We start from the raw sequence: 17,471 nt of genomic DNA on the forward strand, positions 1-17,471 counted from the left end.
TTAAAAGAAAAATCTTATGACAGAAATCATGTTTCCTGAAAAATTTGACAGTATTTGTAAAAAGTAAATGTGCAAGCTTCCTACTTCCTAGTTTCTGACATTGTGTAGAAATGACAGAATTCAGTGAACACTTAGACAAGAAAATGCTAGTTGAAACCAAGGATTCATTAACTACAACACCTATAAGGTAAACCAAGACTCACATATGGATAGCGTCACTTCTCACTAATGAATTAGAGAAAGGTAGAACTGAATTGAAGCTAGCAGTATGAATATGAACAGGGTCATACATTTCCAGTTGTTACTCTTAAACAACGCTGTACTACAAATAATGCAAATGTGGAGCAAAGAGGCATTAATTACTCAGCCCTCTGTTCAGAGGCCTGGTGAGGAATACAAACCAACACATTTCTCAGCACACGCAGAAATTGAAGTGGTGATGTTTCTAGAGTGAAGGATCTAAGAGAAGTAGGTGTAGTGGCTCTAGGGTGGGAGCAGGTGGCTACACCTCTTTTCAGGGAGCAGCTTGTGCCCCCCATGCTAGACACAGGGTTGCCAAGAAGCAACCAGTATGTTTACTGCGAGTGACAAGATGACTTCCAGTCTCCTTCTTTACTGGTTTCCCAGCTGTGGAAAACCCACTTATGATTTAATTTTCTGAGTTCAGAGTGGCAGGATAACTCTAGGCTCTTTTTACGGTGATGCAAGACTTCTTGCTTTGCGAAGGGCTCTGTGTTGTTTATGCTACTATACACCTGGAAATAAACATTTGAAATTAAAAGGTTTTGTATGGTCTTTGAAACTGGAAAGACTTGGTGTTCTTACAGCCTGCTAGATTTAAACCAAATTTAAATTGGCTTACTACAAAGATATCAGGGAAGAACACATTGTGGAATATAATTACTATTTCAGGTTTTGTCATCTCTCTTGAGTTGGTTCTTAAATAAAGTATCCCCTTGTTGTTTCAGCTGCATAGAAAATTTATTTGAAAACATTCTTTGACGTGGGGGTGTCTTTCACAAAACACTTCCAGATAGCAGGATATTTTTCTATTTGTCCACTTTCTCTTACAAATATTTGGAAATAGTGCAATAAAAATAGTACCCGAAGGAGAAGAGAAAAAGGGTGACATGTTTCTAGAACATCCATCCACTTGTAGGGAAGTGCAGAGCTTGTTGGAACCATCTGGGAGGCTCCAGCCCAGCCTAGGTTGATTTGCTAGTGTAGATTACTGGAGCTCTTTGTGGCATCTAGTATTAGTCTGAAACTATTACTTTTGTAACAGGAATTACTCAAAATTGTGGTGATGCTCCTGGAAGAGCAAGTTGGTCAAAATATGCTCTTAAGGTTTACCAGGATGAGTGTTCCGTTAAACAAGACTTCTAGGTGATGCTCTATATGTATGTAATCAGTCAGATTTCCACAACTGTTATATACCTGTAGGTAGCATGTTTAAGATGCTGATAAGCAGACAAAAATATCAGAGTTGTGCTGACTTCTCCTCCAAGCCTCATCTTCTCTGTGCCAAAAAGAAATCAAAGCAATAATCAAATACTTTTGATCTCATTAATTATAATTTATTATAATTTTTTTCTCCTATCCCACCAATAGGGAAATCTTTCTAACTATATCCAACGGTAAAGCACTGAGTAGAACCTGCTGGACTCTGTAGACAAGTGATCAAAACTCAGAATTTTCTCTCATGATTTCAGAGATTTACACTAGGTTGTTCACTACTAGACTCAGTAAAAAAAAAAGCATGTACAAGCATTCAGAGGTAGGCACTGAGCATGGTTAGACCTGTAAGTCAAGGTGTGATTTACACAGACGTTTACCCTTGGGCACTATTCCCCTGATCATTGCGTACTGTTTATAGGAATGGATTCACCTGCCATTCCTACCACAACACAGCAATAATTTCTGTCAAATCTTCTAGGTTTTTGTGTATGGCACTTGGAATATCTTTCAGGTATTGACCTCCAAATAGATTTTTTTTTTTTTTTTTTTTTTTTTTTTCTTCCAGTTTGTATCAAGGATAAAATTGAGAGATTCACAGAGGTTGCATGGACTTTCTGTTGGGGTACTTAGTTGCCTTTGTAAGGATTAATGAGTGCATACAGTAGTTCTGAGTAGATAGAGTGTTCTAGAATAGCTGAGTTAGGCCTGCAGGTTTAGAGTTAGTGGGCAGGGGTTTAGGTAGGTGTGTGTGTACAGGTTCTCTCACATGCATCGTGTTTTGCGTAGTGGGTGTACGTGTCTGCGCAGGATTTAGGATGGTATATAAGGAGTGTGACGCAGCAATAAATGGAGAGAAGACATCATGGCATCCATGTTTGTGTCTCTCCCCCGGACAGCCGAGGTCCCGGGATAAGTCGGGTTAATTGGCAGATACGTCAGACGTTAGGCTTCCATTTTCTTGTGAAGAGATTCTGAATTAACTGTTAAAACAAATGTTTGGCATCACTAGTGATGAAGGATTAGTATTAAAGTGGTTTTAGAAATGTTGGAAATTTCACATTTTAAACTTCAGTGATTAATTCAAAATGCAGCACTGACTTTCTTTCTTCCTATTTTTTTTTTTTTTCCTTTTTTAGCAAAAAGTAATTACTTAATTGTTTGTAACTTTAGAATCTCCCAGTATCTGCTGATGATGTTTGGCTAAGCCTGAGCTGCCATTCCCACTTCGTATGACAGTTTGTTGAATTCAGTAAAACTGGCATTTAAAATCTGTTTCAATTTGAAATAATTAACCACAAGAACTCCTCCCTGTTAGTTGATTTGCACAGAGATTTTTTTCCAAGTGATCAAAATCACGGAAGCTATCTGAATTTTGTTTTAAATTTCAGGTTTCTTTAGTTGTGGAAACGAATTAGTTCTTATTTTTAAAATGTTCTAGAAGTTAATAAAATAGGTAAATGCTACATGCAGGATACATTTTGGGGAATCAGAGTGAGAAAACATTTACTTCTTGCTGTTCAGTCAATGCAAAGATTCAAGGCTGGCACCACAGGAGGGGGATTACCATAAATTACTTCCTTGAAGACACTTCATATAACACTCAAAAATACCATTTAGTAGTGGAACTGAAGAACTAAGCACATAGTTTTTTAAACAACTTGAAATAAATTGATTTTAAAAAATGAGTCCTCACTTGCATGCAATTATGAAATATATGTGAAGGTGATCTTTCTCTGGAAAAGAAATACATATTTTAGTTCCACATGGTTTGAATGCTTTGAATACAGATTTTATGCCATTGCAGTCTGGAAAGCAGTGCTTCCTATGCACAGCACAGACATATCAGAAGTAGTTTCCTCCCAGTGCTCCAGTACTTTGGCTAAAGAATAATTTTCAACTTTGTCTCGTCACTCATGATTCTTATTTTTTTTTATTATTTGGATATCCTATGACTTGGATAAACACAATGGTGTCCTAGGAATTAGACATCTCAAATTCTTTTGCTCAATTTCCTTTTGAACTTCTCCTCAGATGGTAATTGTTAAGTCAAGATGAAGTCAGCTTAATTGCGAGTAGTAGAGTTTAATAGGATTAATCACTTTCCTCAGCAAAGCAGCTTTTCCAGAACAAAGTCTGCTCAAACTTCAGCTGAAACCACATCTATTTATATATCCTACATGACTAGGAAAGCATCACCTGGAAATTACATTTAAGGAACTGGATAGTGTTCAGGAGCAGATCTATCTATCTATCTATCTATCTATCTATCTATCTATCTATCTATCTATCTATCATTTTTTTTTCTAGATGTATCCATCTCTGGATGAAAAATCCTCTTTCAGTTCTTGTAGAACAGTGAATGTCTTACAGTAACACACAGTGCTTGCCATTTTAGCAACCATCAGTTTTTCTGTGAATTTTGACTGGGATGAAGTAAATTGAAACAAACAAAAAAAACCATTAAAAGCAAGCTCTTGGTCCTGATGATGAGTAACAATATTGTCCATAATTATCTAAAACTAGACTTTCATTAAAATGTAGTCTGTTTTGGAAACCTTATTTTAAAACTCTACTATATTATACCCTTCTTCTCTGCTTTTCTCCAAGCAAATGTACACATCTCATCAGCTTTTTATGCACGTATTTATTTATTTATTTTGAGTTATCTGTTTATTTACAGAACTTTCAGGAGGTATTGTTTCTTCCTCATACAGTAGCTGCTAATGGCGTGGGAGCACTGCAGTGGGAGAGTTGAGGAACCAAGGCTGAAGGTGCTCCTAAGCTACCCTTGAAGTTAACAAAGAGTTGGGAGGAGACTAGACCATCTCTCTGGACTCCATGGAGGTGATAACGATACTGGGACTGAAGTAGGAAGGAAAGCTCAAACTATTTCCTTTTAAAAGGTCATGAATGCCAGTGAAAGATTTATTTTCAAAACAATACCCCAAGCAGAACAGCATAAAGGTTATGGAAGGGCATGTTTTTTGGTCATTTTAATTTCAAGTGCTCTGCATAATCCTTTTTTTTTTTTTTTTTTTTTTTTTTTTTTTTTTTTTTTTTTTTTTTTAAATTATACTGTATTAAAGCTCAGAACCCCTTTTTAATGTCGCTCTATAGAATTTAAAGACTCTGTTTTGTATGTGAAAATATTCTGGCCAGAAAATATTTCTGGTGAGAAAAAACAAACAAACAAACACTAAAACTGCATTAGTGTATTCTGATAACTTTTCAGAGGGGGAAAAAAAAGAAAAAAAACTGCATATTATTCTTGTGATGCCAAAAAATCCACAATTCTAATTTGCAGTGGCAGATACACAAGAAGGCAGGATATGGAGATGTAGTGATAGAACTTCTATAAAGAGTTGTTACAGCGGCTCCTCATACTTTACAAGGGCAGCAGCGGATCCATTTTTCCACTTTCTGAAAGGAGAGCTTTTTATTCAGTTAAGTAAAGGAAGAGATGTATCTTACTGACATTGCTTTATAACAGTCAAATCCCATATCCTGTTCTCAGATACACACCCGATTTTCCATAACGATTTCACAGTGATGTGGATGAGACCATGGACAAAACAGAGATTGTTATATAGGATGAACTGCTGCCATCATTTCATCTGCTGGTTAAACTAGGTGGGCAACTTGTAATTGCTTCTAGTAATTACTGAGGGTAGGGTTGAATTCCCAAGCATCCTGCTGATAGCAGCTAAGCTTTACACATGTGAACCTCAGCCTTTATGTGCTCCTGGTGCCACCGCACTGCCCAACCTGATCTCATCAGCCCCAAAGTCTGAACAGGATCTCGAAATTCAGTATACCCATGTCCAAAAGCTCCTGGGGGCCCAGTCCTGCAAAAATATTTATATGGAATTAAATGGTATCAAATCAGTGCAAAATATAACAGCCATAAAGTCAGAGACTTTGATCACTTTCCTCCACCCCCTTGGGAGACTTGGATCTCCATTCCTAGTCTCTCAGAGGAGTACCCTAACCAGACTCCTGGGCTGTGAAGCTAACTGCTCTGCGTCACAGGACTATTACACTGCCAAAAACAGCACTACTGTGTGCTGGGGAGTGAGGTGGGTTGGCTGGGGGCTGTAGACTCTGTCCTCTCTAGAGGCAGATCTGAGCCCTCCTCCAGTTGTCACTTCTGCTGTTTTATTAAGAAGGTGCACTTAACTCTCCTGAGTGGTACAGTCAGGCTCCTTTCAGTTATTCCTCCTGGTAGCCCTTTCTCTGCAGTGCTGAAGGGTTTAGAATGGTTGAATGCAATCTGCCAAGGTATTTTTCTAGGCCTGGAACATCCTCAATCTAAAGACAGACCTGTCCTCTGGTCCTGGACCCGCGCTCTCAGCACTCAGACTTGTTTTATGACATATACACACTTATGTCTTTAAAAATGGCTGAGTGACACGTACTGGTTAGACTGCTTGAGGAAGTAGTTTACTGCTGTGTATCCTCCCAGATTAATAATTTATCCAGAATATGAATATACTTACCTTTCATATTTTGGTGGGGGGAAAAAAAAAAAGTCATTGTACATTAAAAAACGCCAACCAATGAAACCACGTAGTTCAAAAGTTATCAGCAAAAATGATTCAGCTGCGCAGTGTCAAAAGGTCTGTTTCTCAGGATGGAGAAACTGAAGCAGGACAGAATCTGTTAGTTGAGAAGAGGCAGGGAGATGGAAAAAGGGGCATGAAAGAAATGACTCACAATATCTCTGTGTTTCAGAGTTTTTAAGGATAAGCAGTAAAAGCCATTTCAGAGAGATACAGATTAGAAGAGAATAAGCAGGCATCTCTCCTCCCTTTCCTCCCTCACATTGCAGCTCTCACTGCCCTTACATTGCTCTCACTCTCTGGAGGCACTAACCATTTAAAGATACCACACTTCCCTAGGTGACAGCTCCTTATCTCTATATGCTCCTCAGCCAGTAATAAAAAGGTGGTCTTATATCATCACACCATATTTTCATATTTCCTAACGCTTATTGAAACCTATCCTTCATGAAAGAAGAAAAGCAATCAGAAGTCACCCTCCCTAGACTGGGAAACCTTTCAGCTACTGACAGCTGGTGGTCCACAGACCATGATGGGAAGTTTTCTCTGTGCCCTTTCCTGTTTTATTCTTCACAAGACTGTGGTTTAGTCACCCTAGAGCTATACCTAGAGCTAACACAGCTGCTTTTACACCCTTCTGCACCCCACCAGCATCTCATTTGCAGCTCACACTGATCTGTGGAGAGAAAATGAAAGGCAAGACGTTGGACCAGAGCTGCTGTAGGCAGAGGTGGACAGAGCTGTGCTGCAGACACGGAGGTAGAGATCTGGCAGCATATTTTTTTTCCCACCTTCTCACTCCAACAAAGCCCCAAATACACTGTTGGTAGCAGAGAGATGGAGCTATTTGGCTGAGGACGTGTCACATTTGACAACCTTAAACAGGTATAGACCAGAGAATTTTATGTAGCTTGCAGTCTCCCACCAAGCATACTTGTGGTTTTGGGTGACTTTATAAACAGATAATGTTTGAAAGCCTGTGAACTTAACATCCACTTCATTATCCAAATTATCTACACGTTGCTAATCTTTTTTGGCAGATAGAATAGAGAAGCAGAGAGGGTGTGAACACAGATGGAATAGAGAAGTGATGAGGGAAGGAAACGTAGAGAAGAACTAAGAAAACTCACAAAGCAGAAGAAAAAAGAGAAAGAAGGATGAAGAAAAGAGAAATAAAAGCTAAAATAGCAGCAAGAACAAACTGTATTCAAAAGTCCCTTTATATGTATACTGAAGTGACTAGGGATGGATGAGCCATGAGGATGAGGTATGACTAGGGCCATTATCAATAAGATTTTAGTGGTTAATGCAGACTCCACCCAACTGTTCTGTTAGGCAACAGAAAACCAAAGAGAATGGTACACAAGTTTGGCTAAAACAAGGACAAAGCATACTTAAAAACAGTGACAGGGAAAGCTGATAAATTGAGAACAGACCACTCATATTGGAGGGAAGGAAAATATCTACATCTACCTCCCTATTGCTCCCAGCAGTTTTATTCAAATCTAATCAGTTCTCCCACTGAAAAGCAAACCATGCAATGAACCACTCAGTAGAAGTATCCGATGTGGCAGTGAAGGTGATAGGACTGTTTCATATTCTCAGCAAAGAAATGTTCAGAATCTCCTTTAACATGTTTATTTAACTGTCAAAATAAAACAATGATCTGTAAAGTATAAAAAGTGGTCATGTATTTATTTTCACGCTGCTTTTTGCTTTTTCTCTATTAAAAGAAATACCAAAGTAGCTGTACTTCTGTAAAATTGCCTATAGCATCTTCCTCCCTGAAAACGTGGGTGACAAAGGATTTATGCATATAATTGAGATTCCAAAAGCCACTCTAGGGACAGTGAAGGCAAGATGTTTCCCAAATGCTTGTATTTCTAAGCTGAGATAAAGAAGGATGATGTAAGTTAAAATGTTAAAACTTGGGAATCACGAAAGTGAAGTGCAGGGAGCATCTAAACAGCTTTCTGAGAAAGAAGATTCATTTCTTCATATTCATATTGCCTCCTAGACTACACAAATGCTGATGCAAATGCAAACCTACAGCAAACAAATTGTCAAAAAAATGTTCAAACCTTAAACAAGAGACAAGGAAGATACACCAAAACAGACTCAATAAATAAATAAACAAATTACATAATATATATGAGATATCCTAAGAAGTTCATTGCTTGTTGCAGGTGATTACTGTGTCTCATTCAACTGTTAAAATGTCCAACAAGCTTCTTAGGTGTGTGTGACTTCCACTATTGTTTTGTTAAGATATTGCCACAGGTTTGCAGGTACTTATTTTCATATGTATACACTGAATTTGCTGAAAGTTTCAAATTTTGGTCATGGCATAAATGGGTTCATATTCTGTTCTAACAATAGAGCCTATAAAAAACTACAAATTGCTGAACTGCAATTCATGAAGAAAGAGTTTCAGAGTTCATTGGAAATCTTGCTGTAGAATTACCAATGCTATTATTCTTACTTTGCTAAACATTTGCTGATATAAAAATGTCTCTGTTGGAAAGAAGAAGTTTTATCCCAAAACCTGATATCAGCAGATGAAGGTAATTTCCCAGGCAGAAGTGAAAAGACATAGAACTCCTTTGTACTATCATACTGCTGTAGGAAGAAAGAGCCTGATCTGGCCCACTTCTCATTTTCAGTCATTCCAGGATGTTTTCACAAATGATTGCTTACATGTTCTCAATTCCAATTGTGTTAAGGAAGGCAATCCAAAACGGGAAGAGAAATATATGAGGGCTGCTCCAAAAGTAATACCTTCTGTCTTATGATGTTGGACCATAACATCAGAGGCGAATGTTGGTGGTATGGCAGTAGAAGCTGAACCTTCCCACCAGAATCCCATTCCATGTTGTTGCCATGTGACAGATGGCAGCAGAGGGGCACTCTGGCAGAATGGCATCTGACATGGAATTGTGTGTAAAGTAAAGGTGTGTCAATAAATTATTCCATGCAGAAAAAACAATGGCACCCATTCACATTTACTGATGCTTATTGAATGTTTCTGGAGACTAAACAGTGGATGTGAACACAGTGAGGCAGAGATGATGCACCTTAGCAGTGGCAAACAGCCCCACCTCTGCTGGTGAGAACTGGTAAGAGTTTGGCATGCAGGCTCTTGTTCATTGCTGGTGAAAATGCACAGCTAATGGTGATGATTGTGTTAAGAAACAGTATTCTGTAGATGAAAATCTGCTCTATCAAGTAGTGTTATTGTGCTCTTTGTTGTACATTACTATATACTCAGTATTTGTAAACTGAGCCCACTACTTGTATTTGTGCACTTGAAATGTGGCTACTGATGCCTGGAAATGATGGATGAAAAATACACCCTGCACAAGCTTCTTGAAGAATAAAAGAGTTGACACTGATCTTAAGGAAGTCCTTGTTTAGATTTGATCATTACCTTTTACCTCCTGTCCTCCTCTAATGGCTGCAATCATTAAACCCCAGAGAAAACTGAATGCCTTAATTTGAAAAAGCTATACAAATAAGCAGTTGTAAACAATATCTAGAAAACCTAATATGCTATTCTGAGCATATTTGCAGCACCCACAGTGTTGCCTGAGGCAGTACCTACAAATAAAAATCTGACTTATGCAAATGCCAAGCAAATGCATGGCTCTTACAGGTATGGAAAACTACCATAATCTAATCCCACTCTGCAAGGCCATACAGCCAGCAAAACAGATAAGACATATGTGTTACCAAGAGCTTAGAAAAAAATCTATTATTTTCCAACTTTTTGAAATAATGAAATTTCTAGAAGAAAAGGGAATGGCAAATGGCAACATTATTGTGGGACATCACTCATACACAGGAAGCAGCATGAAAGAAGATATGAAAACAACAAAAAGGGAAAGGTTTATGTTACTTTTGAAGGAGGCATCAGATGTGAAAATCACTTGGTTATAGGTAATGGATATACACAAAGTTGCGCAGGTGTTCCAGGGATTTTTGAACTATGATTTCAAAGCAGTGTAGTTTTGGTAGGGAACACTGCGTCAGTGCTGAAATCAGCATAGGAAAACCCTGTCAGTCAGATGCTGCAACTAATGCTAGTTTTGCTGAAATAGCGACTGAGTAAAAAACAAAGAACAACTTTGGGATTTAGCTCAACAATTGTATGACTGAATACATTTAAAATCAGAAACTATAATGAAGGGTGACTCAAATGAAGGAGATCCCGCAAAACCTATTGAGAAGACAACAAGAACCTCTGTAGTAAAAGTTATCCATTGAAAAAACACTGCTGGTTTCTCATTAAGGCTCAAGGTCTCCAGCTGCTCAACTTTGGTCCAAGAAATGTGGTAGTATGCCATTTGTCACTGATTCTCACTAAATCCTACACAGGAGCATATGTTAGATTTCAGTCTTTTAGTTTTTCAGCCAGTATTCAGACTCAACAGCAGAACAGAAACACTCTTATGGCGTACTCTTATGGTAAAGTGTCTACAGTCATTTAAGTTCATTTACACACAGGTTTTCCCTTCCAGCTAGGAGAAAACATTTAGCCCACTCATGTACCTTTAAGCTTCCTACTCTCTCCTCTCTTTTGCCTTGTTCTGAGATAGCAAACACAAATGCAAACCTTGTACTAAGTAGCCATTCTGCCCTTGTCAGAGGGTACACATCAATTTCACTTGTTTTGGTCTCATTTCTTTTATTACAGTTGTATGTACCAAGAAGAAAACCAGTAAAGCATTTAAGCTTTTTAGCAACTTCATAACCTCATATTTCTATTGCTGGGCTTATTATTTTTCTATAGATAGAAGGCACTTCCATACAGGAAGCAGAATCTTGATTCTACTGAAGACAGAAGAAATTTTGCTCAGTAGGGATTATTAGCTGGGGAGTATAACAGTGTGTGTGCTTGTAGAGTGAATAACATGATTCACACAATTTACTTTATCCTCTGTCTTAGAAAAAGGTACACTGGCTGGCAATGAGAAAGTAAATGGTGATTGGTATTCTCTCTTAACTCTCTTCCTCCTTCAGGGAAGCTAACAGTATTATTAGCTGCTGCACAGATAGTTGTGGAAGTACGTCTAGATTAGACTATCCAAACTCTGTAGCCTTTCCTTTCTGAAAGGGCGGGGAAAAAGCTTATTTTGTGGCTATATTTGTCAAAACAGTGTATTTCAAAATGCATTTATTTACATAAAGAGAAAAACCTGCAAGGATGTTTGTCTGTTCTGATGAAATTAAACACTCCCCCCCACCCCCACCCCCACCCTTTTTTGTTTGTTTGTTTGTTTTTTGTTTTTTGTTTTGTTTTGTTTAGTTTTTAAATTCTGGAGTGTTTATATATTTTTGTCACTGAACTTTCCAGACTAAGTTTTCAACACTAAGAATCTGTAACACTGCAGATAAAATCTAGAAGTTTCAATGTTTATCCATATTTAAAATGAACTCAAAGTTTAGAATCGCACGCCAGTATTCTACGTAGCATTCCATCCTAAATAACTACGTGTTGAAGAAGGAAAGAAGTTTCAAAGTGTTTATGTAGGAAAGAGAAAAGGTCCCAGTTAGATATTTAACTCAAAAAATTTCCAGGTCCTTCCTCCCTTTTTAGTTATAGTTGAGCATGAAAATGGGATCAGCTACTGCAAGGTCAGGGAGAACAGTAATAACAAGGAACAGCATTATTACAACCTTTACGTTCTCTGAGAATATTTAAAGAGGACTCCTTATGTATGAGGGAACTGTTTCTCACACGCTGTTTGAATCTGCAGTCCCTTCTACAGCTTCCGTGGGACGCAGGTTTTTGTGGAATTAAGTTCTTATCACGGTGAAGGAAAGGTTTGCTATCAGCAGAAAAAGAGACAAGATGACAGGCCAGATTTACTCTTCCCCCTATAAACTTGTACATCACAGGGGTTTGGCAGTTTGAATATAAAAAGTAGCAAGATTATATGTATTTGGTCTGTAAATTTGTACTTCTCTTCAACTAATGAATGTCAATTTTCTGCTTACACAGAACTTCTTTGAGTGTGCTGTTTATTAACATTTTAAACTTTCCCTCATAGGGTCCCAGGATGTTTGTAGCCATGGACAGTGGAATAAAACAGGACACTCAGTGAAAGCCATCAAAGGTCAGTTGTGCAAAGAGATTCTTTCTTTCCAGTAATATCAAGCAACTCTATCATTTCTGTCATAACTCCGTGTTCCAGATAGATTGAAATTTTGCACAAAACAGGCTGTGGAAGAAGGGAGGAACTGGCAGCCAAGAAACAAGAGAACAATTAGACACAACTCACTGTCATTTTGGCAGCATTTCAATAATCCAAAATGGCCAGTAAATAACTTAGCTGGGTTCTCAATTGCTAAGAGCTTTCTGATGCATGTTATACTCATTTTGTATGAAAAGAATCTGGTACGCAAGGAAGAAGACATTTGAAGGACAGGCCCATATTTTGAAGGGCAGACTTAGGTCTAAATGTCCATTTTACATTCTAATTGAGTGAGCTGAACATTGCTTAAAATGAAATTTTTAAAAACCTTTTTCCATTCTTTGGAGCAAAGTGGAAAATTTTTTAGTGTTTGGAAAAAAGTCCAGCCTTTGTACAAAAGAATCTTCGATATCTGACAGTTCCTTATCCTGCCCAGCATCATTGGGATGACAAGGAAATGTAAGAGAATGCAAACTCCCTTGCAGTCCTCTCTGATGAAATGCACATGAGCACATATACACCTCTGTATAGGAAATACACATATGAAAATACACAGACATATTTGTGCATATATGTACAGTGTCTCCATACATACGCTACCAATTGACAAGCCAGGGACTGAAAGCCACATCCTGGTATAATTACTAGATAGTTACCCTGGGCTAAATTTACCTGTTTGTTTTTGCACTATCACAAGTATTTTAACCATTATCCCCGAAGAGATCCTACAGTTTTCCCTTCTTTGTTCCTCCTTTTGCATTAATTGATCCCTTTGTCTAAAGTTTCCATCCTATAGTTTTGTCACTGACCCTTCAGATTCCCACAGTATTTATTCATAGGTAGTTCCAAAATCTAACTTCCAAACAGAAGTAACTTGTTTCCAAGCAGCTTTTTAAGATGCCTTCTTTTGTCCACAGCCTAAGTAGGTCACTGAGATGCGCTTTCATCTATCTTTAGAAGCTAGTTTATCCTGCACAGAACTTCCTGAAAAAGAAACACGAGTGTCTTTAGTACTCTAACCACCTTCATACTCTCCACCCAACGTTTCCAAGAATGGTGCTGTAAATAGCATCAACGTGTCACAGATGACAGAGGGAAAATATGTCCCGTTTTCCAGGCTAGCCTCCGCTTGGTTGGACAGATTCATGTACACAAACACAGGCATACACACACTCATCACACGCATATTTGGAGAAAAGCATCCCCAGAAAGCTAAGGCAAAAGGTAGCCTTGGTTTAATGTGAAGTTCAATGCATAACCAGTGTGTCAGATGAACTCCAAATTTAGGAGAAGTTCTCCAAGAGGTGCTCTCCATACAACTGATGGAATACAAAGAATTGCCAGGGGACAGTTATTAACTTGCGTTATGGTGACAATGGAAGTGATCTGAGCATTCTCAGGTGCCAGTTACTCAGGGAACCTCGGGGACTGTTGAAATGAATTCTATGTTTCATTTTAAACAGGGGGATTTGTGCTCTACTTCAGAAACAGAAAAAAAGCATAGATTATGACTGTAAAGCTGAATGCACTTTGGAGAGCGGTCAGAGGCTTTTCCTCCCCTGAATTTGCCAGGTAAATATCACTAGGATTAAAACAATGAAAAAGAATCAATCTCCACCTTCTTGTTACAATACAGAGTGAGGGAAGCCAGGAAATACAGCGCTAAACCTGATGGTACACGGTGTCCTTAGATCACTTGGCCATTGTTTTCTCTCACAGCAGCACATGCTAATGATACAAAAAAGTTTAAAGTTTTTGGCTTTGACTTTTCATGTCACAACCATAATAAATGTGCACATTATTGTTTGTATTGCCATATCCTTCAGATGCACCGCCAATTTCTAGAGCCTGTTCTTGCACAGCCAAGGACAGGACTTTGCCCACAAATAGCCTGGCTGAATTCAATTAAGCATGAGCACCGCCGTACAGATTCAGCTGCTAAACAGTAACGGTACAACATGTTTATGTTACAAAGATACTGTATGAGTCAAATCTGATTTAAACCACCATTTCTACCACAGGAAGAACAAAGATTTTTTGTTCTCCTCTAGCAAATTTCATTCTGCTTTAGAAGTTTTTCATTTTGCATGATCCTAAGCAAGGCATGCTTAATTGTGTTTAATTAAAAAAACAACTGCAAAATGAATTAAAAAAGAGAATAAAGTGTTAAACTCGGGAGAAAAGAAAGAAATAAAGAAGTTTGTTTCTTTGTTTTAAGGAATTAAAAAAGAAATAAATATGATGAAGAACGAAGATGCCAACTGTAGTGTGGACAATACTCAAGCTTCTCCCTTTTCCCGCTGCCTGCAGCCACTGAGTCCTGTTACAAAGCCACACAGAACAACTCATTTTGGTGAAGAATTCAGACAGCATCTTTCACATTTCCGCTATGGCACTCCTCCTCTTGGAGACATGGAAAGTTTCCAGGGGTCCTTGGAAGGAGGGTCTCGGAAACGCAAGAGCATGCCAACAAAGATGCCCCCTTCTATCGCTCTTGAGGGCTCCTCATCCCCACCGCACAGACTTGAAGATCATACTGATATAGATTCTTCCAGTCTTCCTATGGCGTTTCAACAACCAGCACAGCCAAAGTACAGTTCCCAGATGATTGATCTCTGCAACTTTGGTTTTCAGTTCTATAGATCTCTGGAGCCCTTTGGAGCCAAGTCTATTAAACAAGAACCAGTGAAATCCAATTTGGCATGGCCCAGTAGTCCAGCATTTGTGCAGGCTCCTTATCCTTATTATCCTAAAGTCCATCCTGGCTTAATGTTTCCTTTTATCATGCCCCCAAATCTTCATTTCAGGAACCCTTTTCAGATGAAAAGGCCTCCAGAACCATCATTTCAGAGGTCTGAAGTAAGAGAAAGTGGTGAAAATAAACAGAAAGTGGAGAGAGTAGATGTTAACCTTCAGATAGACGACAGCTACTATGTTGATGTTGGGGGTGAACAGAAACGCTGGCAATGCCCGATGTGTGAGAAGTCCTATACATCCAAGTACAATTTGGTTACCCACATCTTGGGGCATAGCGGCATTAAGCCACATGCTTGCAATCGATGTGGTAAGCTTTTCAAGCAGCTGAGCCACTTGCACACTCATATGCTAACACACCAGGGCACCAGGCCACATAAGTGCCAGGTGTGCCACAAGTCTTTCACTCAAACCAGTCACCTTAAGAGACACATGATGCAGCACAGCGACATCAAGCCTTACAACTGCAGGATCTGTGGAAGAGGCTTTGCCTATCCTAGTGAGCTGAAGGCGCACGAGTCTAAGCACGAGAGCGGCCGAGAGAACATTTGTGTGGAGTGTGGTCTGGACTTCCCCACGCTGGCCCAGCTGAAGAGACACTTAACAACCCACCGTGGGCCCATACAATACAATTGCACTGAATGTGATAAGACCTTCCAGTACCCAAGTCAGTTGCAAAACCACATGATGAAGCACAAAGACATTCGTCCATATATCTGCACTGAGTGTGGCATGGAGTTTGTGCAGCCCCACCACCTCAAACAACACTCTCTGACTCACAAGGTAAGCCATCGCATGTTGAATTCTCACCTCGTGTCACACACAAGCCCAGGGACTACAGACTCCTAAAAATATGCCCACCTCCTTGAAAAGTGGGTAACCAGCCTATAAAGCCTCATGGCAGCAAGTAAAGCCCTTTGGCAGCAGTAAAATTTCATGCAGAACAAAAGTCCCAAATAGTACTGGCATCAGTATAAGAAAGATACCTTTGTCAGACTTAAGAAAGTATGTGCAAAAACACTTCCTTATAGACAAGAGTTCAGTTAAGCCACCTGTATTACTTCCTACAGTTGTACCCTCTCTGTTTCTGGATTTTACCTTCAGAATGAGCATCTGTAAAACAGCATTTTGTAGATCTATCTAACCTCAAAAAAATTTACCAGAAATTTTCCTCTGAAAAACATGTGTGTATCTTTGCTTCCCCTAATTGGGAAGTAGGAGGGTATGCAGTAGGATGTGTGTGCGCAGCAGAAGAAAGTGTATTACTCATTCAGTTTTGCAGCGTCATTGTAATAAGACATGTAGGGGGACTCAAGAAAAATCCCCATTTGTGCATAAATTACCCAGAAGGCTACTTAATGAAAGTGGACAAGAGGACTGTAATCCCAGGCCATCTGCATTAAGTGACAGTCTTACCACAGCTGTAAGGAATGACAGCTATTTCAGTTCAGATCGGGAACAAGCTCTGAGAAACATCCAGAAAAATCCCTTTAAAAATAGGAAATACGTAAGTGTTCCATTCAAGAATGTCTGTAATTAGGTTATCCACCTTTATAAAAATACAGTAAAGGCAAATTAAAAATCCACATATTTTATAAAAATATACTTCCGGTTCTGAATGTCTTTTCCTTTAACACTTAAATTTTGGAGTTTGTACAAAAAGCATTAAAAACACAGAAAGCTACAATGTTTTAATCATACAAACACATTTTCTCCTCAGCCTCTAATTCCACATTTGCTTTTTATTTTCTCTACTTGCTGTTACTATTTCTAAACTTTCTGGATGCTCCCTAGATTTACCATACTAAAATCTACTTAATTTAAAACTTGTTTGTTTGTTTTGTTTGGTTTTGTTTTGTTTATGTCATGGGAAATGCAATGCCCTTCAGCCTTCAGAGAGCTTCTGCTTCTTTGTCCACAGCTGCAGGTGGATTCAGCTGCAAACATAATTAACATCAGTTAGCTGCCCAAACACATCCTTGAATCAGATAGCTTGATGCTTAGAATTGCTGGGCATGTTCACAGCTTCAGCTTTGCAGTTATCTTTGTGAAAACCACTGACTGGCACAAAAGTGACTGACATTTCAAGCCTTCTTTGTAATGAGTTCTATGGGAGTAATAATTGCTCTTGGCACTGCGCTAGCAAATTCTCACTACCTGCAACAAGTTAAACTCTTAAGGTGTTTCATGGTAAATTCATTGGTTTTTGTAATATCTAAATGACTCATAGGAGCTGGTGGTTAGAGAACGTATTTCTGACCAAGAATACTGGATTCCATATCAGTGAATTGGCTGCATGATGTAGAGGGTGTTATATATGCTCTGTAAGCACAAGTTAAAGCAGGGACACTCCATTAGGGTTGGTGTAAATTGCACAGAGATAAAAATATTTTTTCTTCATTAAATATAATATGTAGAGCTTTGTTTGGTTATCTTACTTATCATTTATTTCAGCTTTTTTTCAATAGCTCTGTGTAAAACGGGAGTAGCTCTTAGCTTGAAGCCA

The 17,471-nt window shown here is 38.7% G+C and overlaps 1 protein-coding gene across 3 annotated transcripts in view; it reads left to right on the plus strand.

Moving 5' to 3' along the window:
- The window catches only part of ZNF366 (zinc finger protein 366), a 32,739-nt gene that overhangs the window by 4,474 nt on the left and 10,794 nt on the right, over positions 1-17,471 (plus strand). Inside the window, exons 2-5 of one of the 3 annotated variants that reach the window (XM_072359791.1) lie at positions 4,139-4,302; positions 12,068-12,133; positions 13,675-13,783; positions 14,430-15,748. In XM_072359791.1, coding sequence (XP_072215892.1) covers positions 13,735-13,783; positions 14,430-15,748 — 1,368 coding nt within the window. In that variant the 5' untranslated portion in view covers positions 4,139-4,302; positions 12,068-12,133; positions 13,675-13,734. The remainder of the gene's footprint in view (positions 1-4,138; positions 4,303-12,067; positions 12,134-13,674; positions 13,784-14,429; positions 15,749-17,471) is intronic. The other 2 variants (XM_072359790.1, XM_072359792.1) reach the window with 2 other exon arrangements.

The sequence above is a fragment of the Excalfactoria chinensis genome, chromosome Z, assembly GCF_039878825.1.
Source record: "Excalfactoria chinensis isolate bCotChi1 chromosome Z, bCotChi1.hap2, whole genome shotgun sequence".
NCBI lineage: Eukaryota > Metazoa > Chordata > Aves > Galliformes > Phasianidae > Excalfactoria > Excalfactoria chinensis.